This window comes from Protopterus annectens, chromosome 17.part0 (assembly GCF_019279795.1).
Source record: "Protopterus annectens isolate FY-2018-M chromosome 17.part0, PAN1.0, whole genome shotgun sequence".
Taxonomy (NCBI): domain Eukaryota; kingdom Metazoa; phylum Chordata; order Ceratodontiformes; family Protopteridae; genus Protopterus; species Protopterus annectens.
The window spans coordinates 779,086,613-779,112,125 of record NC_056751.1 but is presented as its reverse complement, the minus strand read 5'-3'; the positions used below and the strand labels follow the sequence as shown (position 1 = coordinate 779,112,125).

Genomic DNA, 25,513 nt, shown 5'->3' with positions numbered 1-25,513 from the left:
AGAACCTCGTGTTGATTATATTTGGAAGTAACTCATTTTTTGTCTTGAAATTGTGAAATATTCTGCCATAGCTGCTCTGACATTTGGACTGCTACATAAAATGACTATTGACTTTTCTTAATACTGCAGTCATGAGATTTGTATGACTTGGCAAGTGATTATGTAAAAAAGAAAAAAATGCCTATATTCCAAATACAGCTCTACAGATTGCAAATATGTGGAGCAGCTAAGTTTCACATCTTACTGATTGTTTAATAAAAATCACACACAAAACATTTTTGGTTAGCAAATATATTTAATATGATAAACTCTGTCATTATCTGCACAATGAGAAAATTAACACTTTTTTTTTTTTAATTTTTTTGTTTAGATTTCCATGGAAAAGCTAGGCCTTATAGATAACATTTATCAATATTCATTCTTTTCTTTGTTCTTAGTTTTTACAAAAATGAATCTGGCAGACAAGGAGATGCAGAAAAATAGATTAGTGCAAAGAAGACAACACTGTTCACAGTCTAACGCCCTGCTTGTAACAAGTCACACATTAACAAATACGTACATATACAGAGCATCAAACAGCACTTAATTTGCGGAAATCCCTTACATGCTTTAACACCTGAACCAATACCAGATTTCATTCCAGGCAGCTTACACAATTTTAGTAAGCTAATTTTGTAAGAGATTTTAAACTTGTAAGCCATCAGACAGAATGAGTTTTCATTACAAAGAGTTGTATGTGAAACAAGGACATTGTGCTAGGGTCTGAAAATGAAAATACAGTAACAGAACAGTGTTGAATTAAACACCTAAATAATCAAACCTTGTTTCTTAAACAGGAATCTTGACAGTGGTAACATTTTTAACCAGCCAGACGTTTTCTGCTTGAGACAATATTTCATTTTTTGAAACAAGTAATGGTATGTAAGATTGCATCTAAATAAAATATTTATGAACTTCTACCTTTTCAGATAGGATTTTTACGATTCAATTCCAAGAGAGTTGCAGTCAGTGTAAGTGACTTACTCTGATATAATACACCAACAGCAAGTCTTTTGGAATTGGGTCTATAGTGTTTCACATCAAGAACTCTCAGATGCAATTTAATTTATTTTGGTTCTAGACATAGTAAAAATTCTGAACTCTGAAACTTATAAAATGCATCTAAAACACAGTGGGAATCTAAACAGATAAGACTGGTAATTTTACAGTACATGACTATCTCTGAGCAAATCAAGACATTCCAAGGAGGAAAGTAGGTGATTTACGGTCAACAAGCATGTCTGCTAATTTGTTTTGGTGTTGGAAGAAACTGGGTAGGTTCAAATGGATGTTACACTTTCCAAAAAGGTTACTGAGAGATTCCTGACGAAAGCACAAGCCAGCCAGAAGCATTTCAATAGAAGCATCTGAATAGAAAACACTGCACAGACCAATTTAGAAGCATGTTTTTTAGTTTAATATTAAACCAGATTGCTCAAGAACTCCTCTAACAATGTTTCCATAACTTTCAAATTCGATTTTTTTTCCTTTTTATATTCTTTGTAAAAAAAAAAAAAAGTATCCCATATCTGAAAAGCTTAGTCTTATGCAGTTTTAATATTCTGTATTAAATAAATTACTTTCCACAAATGAATGATATAAACATAATTGTAAGTATATTTATATATTTATATAATATATACACAGTTAAAACGGTCTAGACTAGGCAACAGGGAAAGGACTGAAATCCAAAAAACATTTCCAGTTTCAGACAGAAATAAAGCAAATAATTATCATATGCCTTTCCTTTTAAAGTCAAATAAGGGGCACATGTAATTTAAGATGAATGCCGTCTGGTTACCTTTCAGCACAAGTACAAAACTGCCTATTTATCAAAACGGTAATTTGTGCTTCTGCGCAAATCTCATACTACTGACCTGAATAGATTAAAGATAATGGGAACTAAAGTATATCAGCATTAAACAGAAACTGTCCTCTGCCACCCCACCTCGTGTCCCAGTTTTTCACTGCTGTATCAGATTCTGGAAAATTCCCTTCATGCTGTATATAACCGGAGGTGTTAAGCTGAAATATGTACCTGTATCAGAAAGGAACACTGTATTATTCACAGATGCTCGTGCAATGAGTAGCAAAAACAAATGCTGCGATTATCATTTCCCAGGCAGGTCTAAAGGTGGGAAAACCAGAACGAAACATTAGCTTCACAACATAATCACACATGTAACAAGCATTAAATCTGCATTAAATCTACATAAATTGTGAAGTGCAGGCGTCAGGTCTGGAACATCACCTGCAAAATATTGTTTTTGGCACAAAGAAATCTAGGAAAGTTACTACTTAAACAGATCACCACTTTTAGGTGAAAATCTATTTTTTCAGATGCACGATGTTTTCTTTTGTAGCATAGTTCAAACAGGAAAATTCTCTAGGCATTATTAACTTTTTAATCTGATGTAATCCTGCAGTAATAACAAACCAAGTAAAACATCAGACCACTGTCTTTTACATATGAAGTAAGTACCCCTTTATGGGTTGGGAGACCTCACCTTCTCAGTGCCTGTCTTTCACATTATGATTTTAGAACTATTTTCCCACAACTAATTGCTTGTGATTAGTACACAGAAGAAAAGTTCTGCTGGCATAAGCTTTGAACCTAGAGATTCAATAACAAATTCAGCTAGGAGTCCTATTAACATCTTACAATCTAGTGGACTGCAGCTTACCACTCAGTGCCCACAGATGAAGGAAATTTATCCATGTTCCTTTTAAAAATTCAAAAATGTACATCATTAAATACCAGATGGCTTGGATACTTAAGTCATTCATTTAGCTACGGAGTTAAATTATGCAAACACTCCGATTAAACCATATGAAGCTACCCAGTCTATACGATTAGAAATAAGGTGCAAAAACACTCTCTCCTGACTTCATGATTTTAGCAGTGGGGGAAAGGTTACAGTAATCCAAGATGGAAATAATCATTTGCAATGCAACCAGGAAATGGGCTGAATGCAATAAAGCTTATGGTACTGGGACGGAACCTTAACCAACACTGCATTCAGTTCTGAACTGAAAGTTAAGGAATGGAGAGAGATGAAAGCTCTGACCCCTTCCAAACCATCTGAGCTCTGCCACCTAGGACTTAATGTGCAAGTAACATTTGCTTGTTGCTTCTTTACTCACTTCTTCACAATTTATCATTTAATTAAAATGTGCTTGTTAAGTTTCTTGTTAAACAAGAACACGCAGACCATTTTTTTTTTGTTTAGAAGTATAACAACATGTTAACTACTCACCACAAAAGCAATAGTCATAACCCAGGAAAAATAATCCTTGAAAACTTCTGATTTCTCAGAAACCATGTTATAACAGACACAGACTGAAAAAAGTTTAAAACAAGGTGTTTGTTGACTAAATGTGTTATCTTTTTACTGGAGTGACTTTAAACTGAACAGCATGAAGAGCAGGAGATCATAATTTCCTGCGTACTTCCAACAGATGTTTCTACACATCAGCTTGTAAACATTCAGGTAAATGATGCTCATGTTTGCATTAGCATTACACAGCCACTAAAGCACACGGCCGAAGACCAGCACTACAAGCCCACCACTGCAACATGAATATAACACTCAGGTTTGTACTTCCTCTATTTACCTACATACAATGCCGTACTGCCTATTGATGCAGCTAGGTCTAAGCTATATAAATCATATGCTAGTTTCAAATGCATATCATCAGCTTAGAATCTTATATGTCTTACCTACAGTACTTCCGTAGTAAACCTAGACCTTAAGACTTGGCTTCTGGCTCCTCCTAACTAGACAGGTAAGGCCAATATACTTAGATGGGTCAGGCATGTGTATTAAAGGTTCATAATACATCTAGAGGGGATTAGTAGCTTCAATGATATTTTTTAACAGAAGCAGTGAAACAGCTGGCTTTGTTCTTCATGTCAGGTTCACAGTGTTATGTCTGAGACTCCATATTGTGATTCCGGCAAGTTGCAAATCTGATAAGTTCCAAAATGCAAGTGCAATTATTTGAAGAGATATCTGAATCTGCTGTATATTGGGGGGACCCCCTTCTCTTCCCAAAGGAAGAGAGGAGATATTGGGGTGCAGCCTTCCCATACTGGAGGGTGTAGAAGAAAACTTGCTTCATGCAAAATAATGCTTTTAGTGTCCAAAGTTTGCTGCTGTCACATGTTAACTGCACCGTTGGGACTCGCAGTATGACGTCTCATACTTTCAACTAGGTGTATGATGTCATACAGCTGGATGTGCTAACAATTTCATTTTAACAGCTGCTCCCTTCTCACTCTTTAAATGCTGTTACTGTACTGCCACTAAGTTATCAAGTTTAATTTGCAGCAAACTAACCATTCAAGCAACATTTTTAAACACATTTTGCAACAAGCTATGCCCTATAATTCAACTCATCTTGACTACTTTATTTAAGCACAGATCTTGTAATATTACAATACATAATCTTATGTTCACATTACATAGAGATCTCTCTGAGGCAAACACATTTACAAACTTATGGACAATGATAAATATATATAGAAATAATAGCAGCACACTACCTTGAATGAGTCGAGATGTCTATCACTTCTGAATGAAGTCCTGCAGTTGCAACACTCCTCAGTTCATTCTCTACACCACAAAGAGCAGACTATTTTCAGTCTGTTGCAGTGAATAACCATGTAAATAGGTACGCCAAGTAAACCTATGAAGCAACATCCCATTTGGCTTCCCTTCCATTGAACGGATGTAACATCAGGTTCTAATGGCACAGACTTCCTAGCTTGTAATGCCGTCTACAATATACAATGGTGCTGCTATTTGTGGGGGACCTCCTGTGCTCTGCAGTGGGGGTTTCATCCATTCTTGATTGCTGTGCAGCTGCACACAAGGTATATATAAATGAGGTATGGGGAGCAAAGCCCTCATTATGGAGGCTACAGGGGCTACCCCCTTGCAAAACCACTGTTGAAAATGAGCTGTGAATGAGCTGAGCAGTTGACATATGACATGCACTTAATCACAAGTGATGCAGGTCTTAATGTTTATTTTCATATGCTTCTCTCAACAATTTCCTTTATGCAGGATATTACTAGTGTTCAGAATTGCAAAACTCAAATGCCTCATGCAATCAAGACCGCTATGTATCCTATATAAACCTCCGTGCTATAGTCCTACTGTGCAATGTGCCAACACTCATGTAGTACAATATCACTATGATACACTAAGTCGATTCAGCATATGCAAATCTGTGCATCAAACTGCTGATCTCTTAGTCCCCACTAAGTGCAAATTGTTTTGGCACTTAACCCTGAGCTAAACCTTCCACTCATGCTATGTAACCATCAATAGTGAAAGCTATTCAGATTCCTGCTCCCTATTAGTAACAGCCCCTGTATTAATTCTGTAGTTACATCCCATACTAGTACAGACAATGTGCAACTCACAAAGGTACCGCCCTGTACAGTAACATTGCAGCTAGAACCCACACTGCTGCTCATGCTGTATGACCCTTCAATGTAGCTGCATTGTAGCCAGACCCCCTGCTGTTCTTCTGCCAGTCATCCAGTTCAACCCCTGAAAGCAGCTGCCCCCGACTAATCCCTATGCATGAAATGATACTTCTCGGCAACCCTTGAAGGTTCTAGTTCCAAATTAATGCTACTAGACACCTACTTCTGCTCATCCTGTGTATCCCTTGCAGGTAGCAGCTACTAGATTAATCCATTTGGTCAGAACCAATGCCACTTACTCATCTTGTGCAACCTATAAAGGCAAATGTCTCAGAACTACTCCTTCCTGCTAGAACTCTGCTAATTATTTTTTTAAACACAGAAACAGTTTACCCCCTGAACTTAGCTCTACAGCTTAAGAACTATTCCACCAGAGAAGTCGCCTCTAAACTCATCCTACAGTGTAACCAGAACTCAATCTGTTTGAAAGCAAACTTTCACCAATGCAGCCACATGTGGTGGCAAAGAGGGATAAAGCTCTGACTATGGACCATGTGACCCAGGTTCAATTACAGAGTTGGCAGCAAAGGATAAACATGCCCATCCTTGGGAGGCAGGGCAGGGGAAGAGGAGATAGATTGCTACAATCCCTTGTAGAATAGGCAGAGCTGCAAATGCATATCGGGGGGGGGGGGGGATAGCCTTTCAACTCACTAAGCCACAGGTCTTTGGTAGACTTCGTAGAGTGTGAACTTGCCAAAGTCCACTCTAACAGAACTAATTAATCCTGCCTTCCTCACATCGAGATGAGGGTTAAATCCTCATAGCTGGAATGCTGCTGTTGGCACAGGAACTTTCATGGTTGCCTGTATGAGGTCACTAGGTGGCTCTCACCTTTTAACAAGTCCAGAAGGGGACGGCTTTATGGCCAGAAGACATGGATGCAAAAACAACCTTAAAAAGACTTTAACCAAACAAATTTCAAATACAAGCAATTAGAAAGTCTACATTTGTCAAAGTGTACAAGTCAGAGTCCAGTAAACCTCCATATGGAATGCTTAGGGCTGTTTCACGGGAGATCAAAAGAAGACCGAAAACATTCACTTAAATCTTTATCTACTTGATATTTTATGTGAGATTAGACTTGGTGCAGAATGATAGTCAACATGAATGCCAATCAGCAGCAAATGAATAATGTACTAAGCTAATCTTTCTTTTTCCAAGTGTGTCTTGCATGCACACTTTGGGGGGGGGGGGTTCAGCATGTGGGATCATTGCATACTTTGATATGGAAGATAGACTCAAGGCTGTTACTATAGTTTGAGGAAAGATCACCATAATGAGTCCAAGAATGTGCTTGCTAAACTAACTCCTACGTCAAACCCTCTCGAGTAGACCTTTGTACAAGAATACACTTCAATCCATTTGTCTCCACTAATTTTATGCAGCATCAAATATCCCTTCAATGCATTTTATACTCACATACTTGTATCTACTACATGCATAACTTCCAAACTGTATTGTCTAACCCATAAAATATTTAAAATGTGCCAACACAACTCCATGCTCCCCATTTCTCTCTCTCTCGTAGACTAATTGAAATCCACTCTTCAAAATGTGTGGTTGCTCTGTTAGCTTTGTGGCTCAGTATAATGTTTGCTAGCAACTTTCTGTCTCCTTCTCATACATTCAGATGGCCACCTCTTCTTGGAGTGCATCGGCCTTCCTTTCACATTCTGTTTTGTACATCAGAGAAAGTGTCAAATCCATCCTTTTCAGTTAGTCACAACTTTTACATGTACTTACTAGCCTGTTCTGAAGCTTTTCCTCAGACATTAAGTGATGACAGCATATTGTCTCTGATATGTAACAAGTACTAACAGGAGCATTCTGATAAAGTTATTGTTTTATACTAAGACATTCCACCTCTGATAAAGTTACCAACTTCTTGTACGCAGACATTCCATCAACAATTGCACCAACAATTACTCGAGGTTCTAGGGCTACATCATGGTGAAGCACTTTCCCCAAATAAATTGAAGTATCACTTTGTTAAGAGTCAGACAGCTATGGGCCCACTTGCGACATTTAGAAACAGCATCGTCTGTGTTCTACTTTCTTTTAGCAACCTATAAGATTTAAGATATTTTAATTGCACACAACTTGTCTCCATTCACACTACCCTCGAAACTTTCAATCCCAAACTTTTCAAGTAAGGAAACTCAAATTTAATACTATTCTCCTGCTATGATTACCTGCCTTTCGTTAATCCTCATTAAGAAAAAAGTCACATGCTGGGGAGGGGGAATCCCATTCTGTGTATTGCCATTTCACAAAATACAACAATGCCAAGACACCTTTTTTTATGCTACACATGCCTTCACTGCGCAAGATCTTTGTTATTTCATCCAGGTTTTACCCTCTTTAGAAAACATGCTGGTCTATAGTTTTTACAGGGAATACAAGTATCAAGTCTGAAGATTGCAGGAATCTGTTTACCTAATGCAGCAGAACAAATATTCAATAACGTGAAGTCAATGACTACTCCTGAAGTGTTATGCAGTGTGAATCAGCTGATAAAGTATGGTCTTGGGGTCCTGCAACAAATGAAAAAGTAGGACAGCACTAAAGATACTCAATAAATGACTGTTCAAAAATGTTTAAGAAACATTTAAGCACTTGCCAAGTATAACAAAAAGTATACGAGGAAGATGGGAAAAAAAAGACGCTAGCAATGGATGAATGTGAAAGATGTTATAGAACTATTTCTAAAGAAATTACTCTAAAGGGGTCTTTCAGCAAATCCAGAGTGCTCTGTGACTAAGGGGATACCTGGGGTGGTGGTAACCCCACATATGGGGCATGTCTCTGCAGAAAAAGCTTGATATTAGATTCGCTAAGTGATTTTCAGTGAAAGTTGTTTTATAAAGACTTGAATAACTAACATTCTAGGACTCATTGCCAATGCAGCTGTGTCTGTTATGTCTACATCTGTGAAGGAAGAGTCATTTATGGCAATTGTGAAATTTGCATTTCAGATTAGAAGTTCTCCAAATAATTTTCAGATGTCCACTTACTGTGGTTTATTCTCTGCCAATTATGTTGCATATCATCAGGCCATGTTGTGCGTTTTGGGACAGGCAGCATAACTGGAAAGGAATGTGTTCTGTAGTCAACACAGTGCGGAATACAGTGAAGAGATACTATATTATTGGACTGCGTCTCTCCCTGATTATTTTAAATGTTTTACTTAAATGCATGTTTAGTCTATGTATTTTGAATCAAACTGGTTTTATTGATTTTTCTTGTAGGCCAAATGTATATAGTGTATATAGTTATGTATTACAATTTAAATTATGTACTAGAATTTAGATGTTGTATCTGCAATATTTTTGTTTGAAAATAAAAATTGTGAGTAAAAAAAAAAAGAGATACAATACTGCATATTAATGTTACAGACATCAGACAAACAAGGATACAGGATAGCATATACAGAATCATGTCTGATGGTGGTGGTGGGGCAGTGACTATTGCTGCAAAAATCACATTCAGTGCTACCCAAATTAAGCAGCAGGAAGTTTGACGTCACTGCCATGAGTGACACAATCTAGGACACTGATATAACCACCTGTAGGAAAGCTTCATGCAGCCCTGGCTTTAAGGAACAATAAAAACTTAAGGAAAATAATCCCCCCCCCCCCCCATGCATCATGGGTGCCAAGGGACTTTCACAACAAAGATAAACAACAAAACTACTTAGAGCAGTGAGAAACAGATTGGGAGAGAAAATCACAGTAAATCTTCACCTCCTTTCCTTAGTTTTTTGTTTTTTTTTTTAATAGAAACATCCTTAGAAGTAGTGCAATCAATGACGTAGCAACCTTTCCCTAAATTCCTTTTCATTTGACTTACATAAATGTATAAGTCTTCATTACAATGTCACCACTGTTCTGGGCAAAAATGTTTTCACCTTTTGCACGACTTGACGTTGCTGCAATGGCGGAGTTAGCAAAATGAAATGTCGCAGATGGGCATTTGAATGATTCTTAAAATACATGACGATATACAACAGGATGACTAGCACATCCATTAGCAGCTTGGAAGGGAAAAATATTTCCCATGAGGCACAGTGACCTCAGTACTGATTATAAGTTGAAGTTTGCTGTCAAAGTGTTGGGTTGGAGACTGTTCCTCAGAAGGTAAAAAGAGATATTCGCACACAATTTCAAACATTTTTGCAATCTGTAATGGATTTTGACACTTGTTGCTCATACAACTGTTTTGGAAAGGCAGTCATTCTGATACAAAAGTCTAAATGAAGTTACTTTGAAAGCATAGTGATGGTCCAACACAAGAACAATAAATATAAGGATAGGAAATAAAATGTTTTTAATTTGAGTTCATGGCAACAAAGCACTTAATTCCAGGACCTAGAGTCTTCTTAACATGATTCAGAATTAAATACGTTTTATTTTCTAGCCATATCGTATTTATTTTATATATTTGTGGTTATTATGGCTACAAGGACAAATATAATCTACAAGAATTCTGTTCAAATACAGGATTATACTTCTGCAGGGTCTAAGTACGCTAAAGTCAAGAGAAGAGCAGAAATGTCCTAGACCTGCTGACAAAAACTGCTATGCACAACGCCTAGCAACAGATACTTGCATGCAGCGTTGCCTAGCAATATAACAGTCACAGAGGCAGCACCTAATGAAAGCCAAATTCCCAAAAGATCAGTAGGAATACAGCGAATTTCATGTTTAACAGCCTTTTATGATGTGTTACAAAAAAGGCAACATAAAAGCAGAATAAGGATTGCCAAGTACAGAAAGGAACAGCGAAGTACATAGTAATGAGATAGGACTCTGCTTCTGTCAGGAAGTAGACATTAGTATTAGTTGAACTGGGTAGAAAAAGAACTGTGTTACCAATAGTTACTAACAAATATGTTTGGTTACTGACTACCAACAGGTTACAGTATGGTCTTGATGAGTCCCAATCTAGTAAGAGAGAAATCAGTCTGATTTAAAGAAACTTTTAAAATTAAAAAACACCTCCCACATTCTCTGGACTTTATCTCCTGAGGTTGTATAACCTCAAAGCAATTCTGTAAATTTAGTTGAAATGGTCCATCATTGGGACTCAGTGGACCATACACATAATGTATGAAAATCATTTGCCATCTTAGCTGCCTACTAAACAATTTTGGAACCTTTAAGAAACACGGCCACTGCATATCTTGACCTTGGTATTACAGTTTGAAAGCCATTAACCAAACTGGCCACCATGTATGCACATTGTTTTACCTACCATACTTAAGAGACACAGGATTTACAGAGGCAGATAACCGAGAAAAAGATCACACAAAACCTGTCTTACTATACGACAACATTTAACATTTAACATTTTAATAAGTCTCTCAAAGAAATAAGTCGTACACAAAATTTAAAACAAAAAACAACCCCTCTCAGACTAAAGAGGGATTTACTCTCTTGATGGCTATACTCCAGTCATAAGTGACAAGTAGGGTAAATCTAGGCTTTCAGTGGCTTCCCCTGGTTTTCAGTGGCTTTCCCTCATACCATAGTTAAGCATTGAAGATCAAGCTTATTTAATGTCACTTGGCAAATAGACAATAACCAGAAACAGGATTACCAAGCCTAAATTCAACAGTCATCTTTAAGAGGAGCCTTCAAGTGTCTAGAGACTGGACAAGAATATTTACCTCTTGATAAATAAATGTACCTTATTAACAATAAATCTGGTTTGATTTACCAGTTCCATTATATTTTCAATACAACTATATTGTCTGCAAGACGCAGATGCATCACTTTGGATGTAAAGTGAATGGACTGAAAATGGGAAATCCAGGCTTCTGAACACTGGAAAATATGAAAATTAATTTAACAAATGACACCTCCCCATGAAAAACAGTGGCAATGCAATGTATACACATGCTAATTACACACAAAAATGTACGAGCGCACACCAGCTTTTGGAGTACGAAAAACAAGTTAATTCCACTTGCATAGAAATCTCAAAAAACATTACAAAATTAATTTAATTAAAAAAGTCACAAACCCAGTGACAGGAATGATTTAAATATTAAAAAAGAAACTCAAACATTTCACAGCACTAGGCAAAAGGGATTACAGAAACACACAGTGTCTGCACAGCGAATAATCAGATCAAAGCCAATCCAGGGAAAAAAAAGTAATACAAGTCTGTCAAATATTCTTTTCCATTTTTTAATACATTCCTCTCATGCAAGCAAACACACGCTCACACACACACACACTAACTCTGTCCGTCTGTCTCTTGCACTCCGGCGTCCGTTCATCCGTCTGTGCAGCAGGTGGTAATCAGCAGTGCTAGCGGTGAGGGGGAATATTCTAGGTTGAGGATCATGACCGCTGGCCGTGGGTTATGTCTTTCATATTTGTCTTTAACAATCTGTTCTCTTCAAGCTTTCTTAGGGGGTGGTGCCAGTTTGATGATTTCATCCTCAGAAGGCTGACGGATAATGTCTGTTTCAAAACAAAAGTGCATCATCAATCACTTCCAGAACTGCTGGTCAATGTCAGACGTAATTCTAAAAATGACTTAAAGCTGTCAGGCTACCAGTGGACAAAGCTAACCAGAGAGATAAAATCAGGTTAAGGTCGGCATGCAGTACCTACGTTACCTGTTCTTCCATTGAGAACTTGACACCTCACATAAGTATTTAAGCATTTTACTGTACATTTCCCCATCTACTCAAAGTACGCTTCAAACAGTAATAAAGCCCCCATTTAAAATGCTGGGGTCTGCATGCAACAGATATTTTAATGTACCACCAAATACTTACTGGAGTAATTCAAAATCTTTGTAGAATCACCTACCCTATTGCAGGTACACACCCATACAGCTCTCTATATATCTGAAGTTCTTTTTCCCGAGTTGATACTCTCTTGCAGTTGGCCTGATCAAGAAAACTCTGCTACCCATAACCCTGTGTTTTGTCCTTCAGGAAAGATCGTATGCCAACATTCCTGATGTTTCAAGCTTCTGATGCTTAACAGACAATAATACAACACAGTTGATATCATTAAACCTCCTGTATGTGTGGTTACATAGCAGATTTGCTTGGAAGCAGCAGCTGAACTAGTACTATGCTGTACAAAGGCTATCAATGTCTGGTCCTATACATCAGCTGTTGGCCACACTAAATGAGATTAAAGCATCATTAGTAGTGGTGGTGCAACACACTAACAGGACAGTACAGCCACTGCATTACCTTGTGTGGAACAGAGAGTAACTTCCGTACACATACATTAAAGATGTAGCACTTCGGTTAGCTTACCATTAACAATGATGGAAAGTCTCCCATAAAAAGGGATTCAGAATATCTAGAGTCAGCATTCATAATATTACTGCTTGTAGCGAGATACTAATAAACACTGTTGATACAGTACAGAAAACGTTTCACAATGAAATAGCCAACATTACTAAGATGTCATCAATCAGCAAATGTAGGAAAACAGAGTGCCTCATCAAATATTCTAATGCTGACTGTCCAGTACTCAGGGAAAAAATGAGAAAATGCACTAAACGGAGATGGGTTGCCCGATTTAGTCTTGCCACTGCAAGCTGGATATTCTAAGACATCAATGAAAAAGGATCTACTTAGTTATTGAACAGTGAGTTACCACCATCTGCAAGTCCTGTGGGACCAGAATCCTTCCACAAGATTGCAGTAAGGAACGCTGTAGGACAGCACCATCTGGGGATTAATCCTAAACTCGGGTCAACGTATTTGCAGGGGTTCTCTCCTGGTCCTTTGGTTTTGTTTTCTACCACCTCCCAAACGTATGTCAACTGACTATAGCCTTACAGCCTACTTAGTCTGCCCTTACAAGTGCCCCAAGAATAATTCTGATCCTTACATTTTTCCAAGTCCCCCATATCTTTTGGATTCCTTCTCAAACACCGGTTCCAGTAGTCTATTCTAAGAGTCCACGACTCGTGAACAATTTCTTTTGGAGATCCAAGGAGTAAGGTTGTTCCCTACAGTTTGCTGGCTTTGCTCCACCCCCCCAACATTCTGATCAAAATATTCCATTCATATCTCTAACAAACTTGTACACTCCACCACGTCGTCTGGTCTTGAGAGACATTATGCTCGAGTGGCTGTAGCCTCTAGTTATTGTCCTTCGCCTTCATTCCATGGATCTTTCTGGAAGTTTTCCTCTGAATTCCTTCCAGTATTCTGATGTTGTTTTGCATAAATGGCATACAGAACTGAAGAAACTGTGCAAGGTAAGGCCCTGCAGGAATATAGCAGCAATGCCAGGCAGGAGATCACAGAGCCCATAAGATTTATTTATTTATTTTATTTATTTGACATTTGTTAACCAGTTTAGTCCGGCTGGGTAGAGACTCCTTTTCAGCAGGGGCCTGAGGAGAAAAGTTCCATAACAAAACAACAAACAGTAGATAATTATAAAACTGCTTAACAGGATTTAAAAAATGACAAATTACTAACAGGATAAGCAAAAATATGAGAATACCAAGATATTTTTTATATGTAGGAGAGACAAGTAAATAATTAGAAAAATAAAATGTGTTGTGCATAATACATTTTTGCCAAAGGTATGACAGATGGAGAGCTACCTAAATAAAGTGTATAATAACACAGGAAGGTTTTATAAAAGTAGCAACAGGAAGAAGAAAGTCACAGGCATTAAGTAGGGGAAAAAGCACCTGTGTAGCAAGTATGCAAAAAGAGTAGGACAGAAGAAGCAGGTAGAATAACAGTTTTCATTATTATAAGTCTAGATTTTACAGGTGTTGCAGTTAAGACAGGGTGACAAGTAGGTGAATGCACAGAAAGTAGGAAAAATAACTTATGTTGGGTCACTGCAAGGGCACGATCATGATTTGCGGTAGGAATTTTAAGTGCCATTTTGAAGGAGCTGAAATAAGCGATAGATCTGACCTGTAGTGGTAGTTTGTTCCAAGTGTTTGTGATGGAGTAACTGTAGAGTAGTCTGCCAATATTTTTATTAGGCTTATAAACTTGCAGTAGGTTTTCGAACTACCGAGAGCACAGAAGGGAGTATAAGGCTGGATGGGGGGCAGAATGATGGATCATGTAAGACTGAATGAGCTGTGAGAAGCTAGGGTAATAAGAATTTGTACTGAAATTCAGGCCCTTGCAGGTTTTTTAGGGCTACACAGTGAGTAGTGCGATAGGGTAGATTGAAAATTTGTAAGTATGGGGGCTGCATAGAGTAATGTGAGAGTAGGAAGGTTTGGGCAAGTGAGAGCCTGGAGGATTGAGTGAAATACATCCCGTGTCTGTATAGGAGTCCGAGTTTTTGACGAGTCTTTTTTAAGCATTGCTGAGTATGGAGATGGAACTTTAGCTGGTCAATAATGCTACCAAGGAGTTTGGTGTGAGGTCCAGTGGAGATAGTAGCATTTTTCAGTGAGGAGACAGAGAAGGTAATCTTGTGATGCTGGAGGGTAGTAGGGAGAAAGGGTCTATATCAGCATTTCAAAAATGTAACAGTTTGAATCACTAAATATCGAACTGAAATGATCGAACTGAAATGATCGAACTATTACATTTTCGAATGCCGATAAAAAAAAAAACACACCAAAAAAAAAAATAAATAAACGGTATAGGCAGAGGGACAAGCCCCCAACACCCCCCCCCCTCTACTTAAATATACAAACTTCGAGACCTCACTACATTGAAGTAAACAGAAATCTCCCCTTACGGAGATTTCTGTTTACCTGTTTGATGTTCTGCACTTTCAGCATTCTCACAGCAACAATATCGTATTCGATATTGTCAGCATTCGAGATGCTGATAGGAACCCGGGAGAAATAAGAGTGGTTTAGTCTTCTTAGGATTCAATACTAGCCGGATGGAATTAAGCCATCTTTCGACTGAGTGGAGGGACTGTTGGCCGAAGGTATGAAGGTGAGTAATGTCAGAACAGGAAATGATTGTGGAATCGTCTGCATTTTGAATAATAGTAGCGAGTTGGCAGGAGGAGTAAAGGTCATTAATAAAGATATTGAAAAGTAGGGGTCCAAGTATGGAGCCTTGGGGAACTCCATTTTGGACATTTTGGAAGGAAGGGAGAGAAACTGGATTGCCATTTAACAGCCTGGAATCTGTCTGAGAGGTAGCTAGAGAACCAATATAAAGAAGAACTAGACAGGTGTAGAGAGGCTAGTTTGGAAAGTAGTAGTTTGTGGGAAACTGTGTCAAATGCTTTAGACGGAATGAGAAACAGGCAGGAAACTAGCTTATTATTGTCACAGGGCAGTGCAATGGTATTTAGGAAGGAAATAAGAGCAGTGGCAGTACCGTGTTTTGGGTGGAAGTCATGCTGAGAGGGGATAAGAAGTTCTTCTTGGAGATGATAATCAAGGAGCTGTTTGTGGATACATTTAGTCAGGAGTGATAGGATGGCAACTGGTCTGAAATTAGAGAGATCAGTTGCATTATCACCTTTATGAAGGGGTATGACAATTTTTTCCAGATATTGGACACAGTGTTTTCCTGAATGGATCAATTAAGTAATATGAAGATGGGAAAAGTAATAGAATTTCCAGCTATTTTTAGGAAATGAGGAGGGAAGTTATTCACTGATGGAGAACAAGCTTTAAGTTTAGATAGAAGGGACTTTATATAGGTTATGGAGACGGGCTTGAGTGAAAAGATGGTAGAGTGGGAGGAGATAGGGGGTGTGGGTCACTAATGTTGTTTCTGGTCAGGGTGCGGACGTACTCAATGAAGAAGTTATTGAGAAAAGTATCGGTGTCTGTGGGAGAACTATTAGGGCAGGGGTTGGGGGGAGATGGGCACCCAGGGATGTAGTAGTTTAACAGATTGCCAGAATTTTTGGGGGTTAGAATGCGTTTTCCCAAGTGGTTCATGGAAAAAGGTTTGTTTATCAAGCGTAACTATTGTTTTGGCCAAGTTTCAGAGCTCTCTGCATGTTTGAACATCACTGGAGGATTTGGATTGCTTCCATTGTCTTCCATGCCCCATCTCTCTGATTCATGATTGTTTGTGCTGCTTGTGTTAGCCAGGGGGCAAAGTGAGTTTTGATCATTAGTTTCCTAATGGGAGTAAAGGAGTTAAGTGTTTCTAAAAAGATGTTGTTAAAAGATAGGACAGCTTCCTCTAGTGGGAGATTGTAGAGGAAGGACTAGTTGACTGAGGAGACCAGATGGTTGAAAGTATCTGGGTTAAAGCTGGAGAGCTTTTGACAGTCAATGTAAAGGTGGGGTTTAAAGAGCTGGGGGGGGGATGTCTAAGAAATGAGGTGGGATGGTGGTCACTAAGAGCATATCAGGCAGGGTAGAGGGGTTATGATAAAAATTAGGGTTGGAGGTGAGGACCAGTCAAGAGTGTGGCAGAGTTAGTGTGCATGTTGAAATGAGTTGGATTAGAGATTAGCTGGGAGGATCCAAAGAGGTTAATGGAAGTGTGAGTCAAAATCAAAGGCATTCCGATCAATATTGACATCACCCATGATGATGGTTTCATGAAACATGTTTTGAGAGATCCAAGAGAGTTTTCCAGGACAGGAATGTTATTGCCTGGGGGGATTGTAGATGGAGACTATGGCAAGCTTCTCAATTAGCAATGAGAATTTCAGTTGGGTGAAAGCCTGAGGTGGTAACAGAGAGGGGAAAGGGTGAGGTGAGACTATAGAACAGCAACACCTCCACGTTTATTTAGGGGGATCATGCTAGAGGATGTTAAAGCCTGGTGGACGTATTTCAGCATTGGATATATGAGGCTTATGCCAGGTTTCAGAGAGGCATAGAATACCGAGGGTCTGTATGGAATATCAGGGGTGTGTACGGACATCCAGGCATGGAACAGAGACTTTGTTTGAGACACTTTGCATATTCATAGACAGCAATGATAGAGTTTTGGTAGGAGAAGGAGTGAGTGGTTGGAAAGAAGAATTAAGGGTAGGGTTTTGGATGTGTGAGGGTTGAGTAGGGGCAGAGGTAGTAAGGTTTGGACCAGGGTTAGGATGTACATCACCTGAAAGCAGCAGTTTTAAGAGAAGTAGTCTAAGGGAAGTGATGTAGTGGAATTGTAGGTGGTGTTTTGTTTTAGTTTTAAGTGGGAGTGGACAGAGAGAGAAAACTTTTAGATGAATGTATGGTTGTGTTATGGGACTATGGTGTAAGAGTGAGTGGGAGAGAAAGCAGCTAGGGGAGCGGTAACAATAGAAGAGTAGTTCAAGGGTGGGAGGGGGTGTAGGTAAGACGTGACAGTAGAGGTGAGAATGAGAGTGGGTGTTGCAAAGATAATAAAGCAGGACTGGAAAGTATGATGTTAGGAAAGACATGGTGTAGCAGATGTGGGGAAGACATGGTGTAGCAGATGTGGGGAAGTGTAAAAGGTTTAAAGTACAAATGCTTAGCACTTTAGGGTGTGGAGAGGGTAGAAATGTCTAGTAGTTAGGATTAAGTGAAAAAAGGAAAGTGTAAAATAATTGGACAGAGAAGGAGAGAGGCTAAGAGTTGGCAGGGGGTGTGGTTGAAATGGATGAGGTAGATGATTGGAGAATATAGGAGGAAGTTCAGAGGTATTGAGGGGTGTGGTTAAAGAGCAGAAAGTATAAATCAAATGAAAATGGGGGGTGAAAATAGGGGTAGGTTAGGGGAGCAGAGTGAGCCCAAATGTAGTGAGGGTGAATGGAGTGGGCTGAACCAGGTGTCGGAAGACTAGGGACTGCAGAAACAATCTGTACAGAAAGTATTTCACCATGAAGTGAACAGCTTAGAGTATCTAGAAAAGGTAGCAATAGTCTGAGAAGGGGGGCAGGATGAGCTGCATGAAAATGTAAAGGAAAAAAGTTGTGCAGAGGGGAATGATTTCCAGAACAGAAGCAGAGAAAAGTGTAGTTAGGAAAAGCAAAATAAGTAAATCAGTCAGATTAGAGAATGTGCAGAGTACAGAAAAATAAGGCAGGGGCAAAGGTAGGGGAAACTAGAATTGTTAAAGCTGGGTTGGTCAGAGAGAGGAGAGGGGACAGGGAGAGAGACTGCACACAGTAGGGAAAAGTTGCGTTAGCCTAACAATGATGATGGACAGAGACAGAGAGGGAGAGAGAAAGAAAAGTAAAGTAAAAAGACAGCAGGGAAAAGAAAAAAGATCTGACAGGGAGAAAGAGCACACAAAATGAGTAGAAGCCAGGGAGAAGAATGAGAAAGATAAGAGAGTATGTGGGCTTTGGCCTTAGATTGGGGGGGGGGGGTTCGGGTTCAGTGGTGTGCTTCAGCAACGAGTTAACTTACACAAATCTGATAACGAAGTCAAAAGTAAAATACAGGGTACACATACATAGCACTTTTGAGAAAAGAGGTTATTGCAGGTATCAGTTGGACTGGGTAGAGGTAGATCCAAAAAGATGGTAATAGGATGTTCAGCACCTTTATATATCACAGCTGCATGTGCCTGGAAGAGGAAGAACCAACAGCAGATTAGAAGAGGGTATACAGAAGAACATCTATTACTACAAGAGAGGTAGGTAGGATTACTCAAGAGAGAGAGAAGAAAAGGTGGAAATAAAATGAAAAGAAGGAAAGCAGATGGCAGACAGTGGGAGGAGAGAAAGGCAGAACTAAGAAAAGTATGAGAGCTGATGCAAGAGAGATGTGAGAAGGGGAAAGTACAGCTGTGTGCCTACCATAAATGTAGGTGTTCGAGTGTACTCACTGTTGCAGTATACATAAAGTACAGTTGTGTACCTACCATAAATGCAGATGTTCCAGTGTATTCACTGTTGCAGTCATTACTCTTGGGTTATCCTGCTGGCAGGCTACCCGCAGTCAGCCAGATTCCAAAGTCTAGGTCCGGCATCAGCTGCTGTCACCTCTTCCCTGACGTCAGTGCGCCAGGGGGTATATAAAAGAAGCAGCCAATGCCATTTTCTTCAGTTTTTCTTGCCCCAGATGTCAGGTGCCCCTAAATTGGTAGGCTGAAAAAATATGCCAATAAAAATGCATGCACAAAAATAGCATGTCCTTCATCTACAAGCAAATACACCAACAAGGTTGTATAGGACAGAGAAGTGCAGATTAGCCCCAGTAAAGAAAAGGGGGATGGTGGGTGGGTAACCTGGACTGCAACAGTGAATACACTCAAACATCTACATTTATGAAAGGTACACAACTGTACTATGTTCATCATGTTTCACTGTTGCAGTCATTACTCTTGGGTTGAATCCCAAAGCTGAGGTAGGGTGGCTGGTCTAAATAGGATTTGGAGAGGCTATGAGGCCCTGCAGAACTGCAGTGGCAAAGCCTGCTCTGGACTCAGAATAAAGAGGTAAGTGGTAGTGCTTTGTGAAGGTGTGCACTGAACGCCAGGTTGCAGCCTCTAAGATATCTTTGGTTGGTACTCCTCTGAGGAAGGCTGCTGAAGTGGCTCTTGCTCTGGTGGAATGAGGCCTAATGTCCTTAGGCACTGATTTGCCATGTTGGAAATAGCAGAAATGGATGCAATGGCCTATCCATTTAGAAATAGTCTGTTTTCAGATGGCCTTTCCTGGTGAACCTGCAGCATATGACACTAAAAGTTGCTCAGTCTTTCTGAAAGCTTTAGTTCTGTCCAAGTAGAATCTTAGCTGCCTGTGTATGTACAAAGAATGCAGAATTTTTCCACCCTTGTTTTGTGGATTAGGATAAAAGGTTGGCAAGTGGATGGATTGGTTGAGGGCCACACTGGACACCACCTTAGGCATGAATGTAGGGTTTGTCCATAGAGAAACCCTGTCTGGATGGAAAATTATGAAAGGTTCCACAGCCATGACTGCTTGTAGCTCTGAGACTCATCTTGCAGAGGTTATTGCTAGGAGCAGAGCTGTTTTCCAGGATAAGAATTTTATATCTGCTGTTGATGTTGGCTCGAAAGGAGGTAGTGTGAGTTTTTCCAAAACATAATTGAGGTCCCAGGCCGAAATTGGTGCTCTCCTTGGAGGCCTAATGTTTGGCCCCTCTGAGGTACTGCCTTAGTAAAGGATGTGAAAAAATAGGTGGTTCCGTATTGTAGTGGGTTGAAATGGCAGAGGCATGAATCTTAATAGATGAGAAAGAAAGGCCTTTGTTTAGCATCTCAGTCAGGTATTGTAAAATCTGAGGGATATTTGGTACACGTGTGTCCATGCCTTGTTCCTGGTTCCAAGCAGAGAATCTCTTCCATTTTTCTGCATAAGATTTTCTGGTACTGGGCCTTCTGGCCTCCAAGATAACATCCATAACAGCTTTTGTAAGTGGCGTGCTCTGAATGGCTACATTATTCACCATGCTGCCAGATTTAAGGTCTTGAGTTGGCTGTGCAGGATCTGACTGTTTTGTTGGGTCAGTAGATGAGATGTTTGAGGCAATATCCATACTGGACCTTGAGACAAGCTCTTCAGAATTGGGTACCAGTGCTGGCATGGCCAGTCTGGTGCAATCAGGATCATGTTTGGTCTCTCTTGTCTGACCTTTAGGAGTACCCTGGCAAGGAGAGGCAGTGGGGGAAAGGCATATACTGTTAGATTTTTCCAGCTGAAGCACAGGGCGTCCACTTTCCATGCTTGTTTGTGATAAATCCTTGTGCAAAATCTTTGTAATTGGCAGTTGTGAGGGGAGGCAAATAGATCTATGTCTGGGCATCCCCACCTCCTTATTATCATGCTGAAGACTTGTGGATCCAGTTTTCATTCGTGGGAATCCATGAGGTTTCTGCTTAGTTTGTCTGCCAGTGAGTTTGTTTTTCCTGGCAGGAATTGTGCTTGCAAGTGTACTTGATATGCCAATGCTGTGTCCCATAGGGTCATTACTTGTCTGCAGAGGGGGTAGGAATCTGTACCTCCCTGCTTGTTTATGTACCACATAACCGTAGTGTTGTCTGTCTTTATCAGTAATTGTCCTGGATGAAGCAGGTCCTTGAAAGCTGTCAGGGCATTTTGTACAGCTAGCATCTCTTTTTGATTGATGTGAAGATGCATCTGGTTTGCAGACCAAGTGACATGAATACATTTCCCTGCCATATGGGCTCTCCAGGCATAGTCTGATGCATCCGTTGTCAGTGTCTGTCTGGCTGTGGGTAAAGTGAATGGAAGATCCTTGTTGTAGTGGCAGGCTTTGGTCCACCATCGAAACTCCTGCTGCAGGCAGGGGATGAGTGCAATTACTGTCTCCAAGCTGTGGCAATGCTGAGTCCAAAGACTTTTTAGATACCACTGTAGTTTCCTCATATGCAGTCTGGCATATGGAATTAGTAGAATGCAGGATGCCATGAAACCCAAGGCCTGCAGGATTTTCCTTGCAGATAAGTGGGTTTTTGTTGCCAAACTCTTGAAGTAGTCAGATGCTTTTGTATGTCTGGCATGAGATAAGCCATCTTGGCAGTTGTATTTAGGCTTGCACCCAAGAATATTATCTCTTGAGAGGGCACTAGTTTTGATTTCTTTTCATTTACTGTGTACCCTAGGCCAATTAGTAATAATTTTACAAACACCAGATGTTTTAGAAGAATGTCTTTGTTCTCTGCTTGAATAAGGCAGTCGTCCAAGTAGGGATATATCTGAAATCCTTTTTGTCTGCAAAAAGCAATTACTGGTGCCATGCATTTTGTGAAGACCCTGGGCGCAGTAGATAAGTCAAAGGGCAGTGCAGAGAATTGGTAATGCATTGAGCCAGCAATGAATCTGAGGTATCTTCTGCAAGATTGTCTGATTGGGACATGCAGGTATGCCACATGGGCAGTAGCTGCTGCAGAGTTAGCATCTTGAATTTTGGAACTTCCAGAAATGTATTTAGTATAGACAGGTCCAGTATTGGTCTCCAGGTTTTGTCCTTTCTGGGTACTAGGAAAAGTCTGGAGTAAAATCCTTGCCCCTGCTCTTGTTGCGGTACTTGCTGAATGGCCCTCATGTCCATGAGGGCTGTAATTTGTTTCTGTGCCTCTGCCCATTGATTGTTTGGCAGGTCTGGCATACCTTTTGACCTTGGTAGAGTGTGGAAATGGAACCTGTAAGCCTTGGGACACTGTTCAGAACCCATTTGTCTTGAGTAATCCTTTTCCAATATGTGGAAAAAAAGTGCTAGTTTCCCCCCTAAGAGGGCTGCCAAAAGAAAAGTGCTTGGATCTGGTAGAGGAAAGTCACTGGGACCATTTCCTGTAAGGTTGTGATTTGTCTTCTCTGCTTTTGGAGGTAGGAGCACCCCATTGTTCAGGCCTGTATGAGCCTTGGGGCTGACCTCTGCCTCTGGGACGCCTGTATCTGCCTCTTTGTGGTCTGTCTGACACTGGAAAGGGCCAATTTTTAGAAGGCCAGTTTCTGCTAAATCTGGGTGGCTGTACCTGTAAGAAATCCTTGACTGTCTGCATGGATTTTGCTTTACCCTCCATTTTTTTCAATACCTCTTCTGCTTTAGAACCAAACAAAGTATCATGCTGTAATGGTGCATCTAAAAATTTTGCTTTAACAGGATCAGGCAGATTTTGTTCCTTTAACCAAGCATACCTCCTGATAACAGAACCTATAACAGCAGCCCTGCAGGAGGTCTCCAGAGAATCATAACCACATTTCAAAGTATGCTTTCCCACTTGTTCAGCTGCATGCAACATATCCTGTAATTCCTCGTTTTCTGAACATTCAGTATTTGTCAACATTTTCTGTTTAAGCAGTGACATTAAATATTGCTGATATTAAGCATATGAAATTGACAATTTAAGGCCCTTACAGCCAGGGTAGCAGAAGTGTAGACTTTTTTCCCCCATCTGTCTAGTGCCATGGAATCCCTATCAGAGGGGACAGGGTTTTTTGCAGTGGAGGCTTTAACCCCCTTGGGACCTTGTGATATAGTTTCTGTGTCAGCAGCGGGGTTTTTATACAGGAATTTATGAGAATCCGGGACCCTGTAGTATCCGTCTGGCTTAGCAGGTGAAGGCGGTAGAGAGTCTGGGGACAGGCTGGACTCTGAGAATACATTATCCACAATGTCTAGTACAGGAGGAATAGCAAGGGGTCTGTGCTGAGGAAGTAGCAGAAAGTCTCTGAGCCTTTTCTTAGATTCAGAATAATCTTGGCTCTCCCAGTGGAAATGTTCCCTCATGGTATGCAGGGTTTCCCCAAAAGAATAATCCTCAGGAGGAGAGGCTGAAGGAATTGATTCTTCAGCATCAGAATCCTCATAGGGAAGCATGGAGTAATCTTGTTCAGAGGAGGAATCGGAGGAAATAGAAACCTGATCAGAAGAACCATACTCTGTCTCTTGCCTAGGCCTATTATCAGGAGGGGGTTGGGAACCCTTGATCAAAGTAATTAGGTCTTTGGCCATTTTGAGTATCTGTTTTTTAGGCATGGTAGTCTGAGTAGGAGAATGCTGTACTTGTTTCTTTGTCTTTATTGCTGCTTTAGTCTTTGAAGCTGAGGATGGCTTTATATATAGTTGTGTAGGTCTGAAGACACCCTCAGAAGCCGATGCCTGCTCAGCGGCTCCAGACCCATCTGAGGGAATGATTTCCGAGTGTCCAATACCTTGAGTATCCAGAGGCCCAGTCGGCTCCACGTGGGAGTCAGAAGTGGCCTGTGGCTCTGAGGTAGCGGGTGCCAGGGGTTGTGAAAGTGCCTGGGAACCGGCGAACTGGCGACTGGCCTAGAAGAGGCTTCATCGTCGGTTTTGGACCTCTGATGCCGATCCTTTTCCTTGTCTTTGCGGTTTTTGTAAACTGCGGTTGTCAGCTGATCCGACGGCATTATATAGTTAAATCTTTGGCCAAAGTAATGAAAAGCAAAATCAAACCGACGCTTGATAGTGCATTGGTTAAATCTAGCACAAAACTGACATTTAGCAATGTTGTGATCAGGGTCTAGGCAAGGAATACAGTAAGAGTGAAAATCCTTATGAGGTATTTGCTTCCCACAAGAAATACAATTGTTAACTTTTTCTGACATCGGTCTGGAGCAAGAAAAAAGTTTCCCCAATGGGGTACTTAGCTTTAATGAAGACTTCGGATCTGAAATTCTGATTTGAAAATCTCAGGAGTCGGCCGACCAGCACTTGCTAACTGCTTTTGCTTCAGGCACTGCGCGGCAAGAAAGACTGAAGAAAATGGTGTCAGCTGCTTCTTTTATACCCCTGGCGCACTGACGTCAGGGAAGAGGTGACAGCAGCCGATGCCGGACCTAGACTTTGGAATCTGGTCGACTGCGGGTAGCCTGCCAGCAGGATAACCCAAGAGTAATGACTGCAACAGTGAAACACGATGAACATCAATAGATGAAGTAAGTCGAGATAAAAAAGGATATAGTAGGCAGCAGTGAGCGTGAGGAGAAAGCAGACAAAGGTGAACAAGCAGTATGTATCATGCAGTCTGTAACAGTAACATAATAGCAGTGTGAACAATTTTCATTACAGAATAAACTCTCGAGTGCTTCAAAATATGCCCAAGTAGACCAAATGCCCAAGAGATCACGGAGACCATAAAATGCCTGGCCATATACATATCTAAGCAGACACACAAATGTTTTTGTCACCCTTTTTCAAGCATTTACTAGAGATCACTTCCCAAATTAATCAGGTTTGTACATTACAATGGAGGTGTGAATTTGTTCATAGGCAGGTAACTAGGCTATCTACCCAAGGGCATTTATAAGCCTAGCCAGATTGTGTCGGCGTTTGCCACCCCATTGATTAATTAACTGAGCCGATTAATTAACTGAGCCTCTGTCAAGCAGAGCCAATTAAGTGATCCCAGGGGTGTATTTTCTGTTACCCATCCACTCAAGGCTTCTCTTGAACAGTGTTAGTAAGGGGCTCTGCCTAATGCAGTTAGGAATTTTGTTCCAAAGCATGGGGAGTCTCTGTGACAGGAATCTATCCCTCCAGCATGTTCTATTTATTGCTGTGGCGAGGTTTAGCTCACTAGAGTGCGTGGCTCGCAGTGACTTGGATTTCTTTAGGTGGAGCATGTCCATCAATTCTGAGTTGGACATGGCTTTGTAAATC

At 40.3% G+C, this 25,513-nt stretch overlaps 1 protein-coding gene across 2 annotated transcripts in view; it reads right to left on the bottom strand.

Annotated features, from left to right (window-relative positions):
- Positions 1–275: 275 nt before the first annotated feature.
- Positions 276–25,513, bottom strand: part of PEA15 (proliferation and apoptosis adaptor protein 15) — a 495,478-nt gene continuing 470,240 nt past the window's right edge. For both annotated transcript variants that reach the window (XM_044059455.1, XM_044059456.1), the window contains exon 5: positions 276–12,009. In XM_044059455.1, coding sequence (XP_043915390.1) covers positions 11,945–12,009 — 65 coding nt within the window. In that variant the 3' untranslated portion in view covers positions 276–11,944. The remainder of the gene's footprint in view (positions 12,010–25,513) is intronic.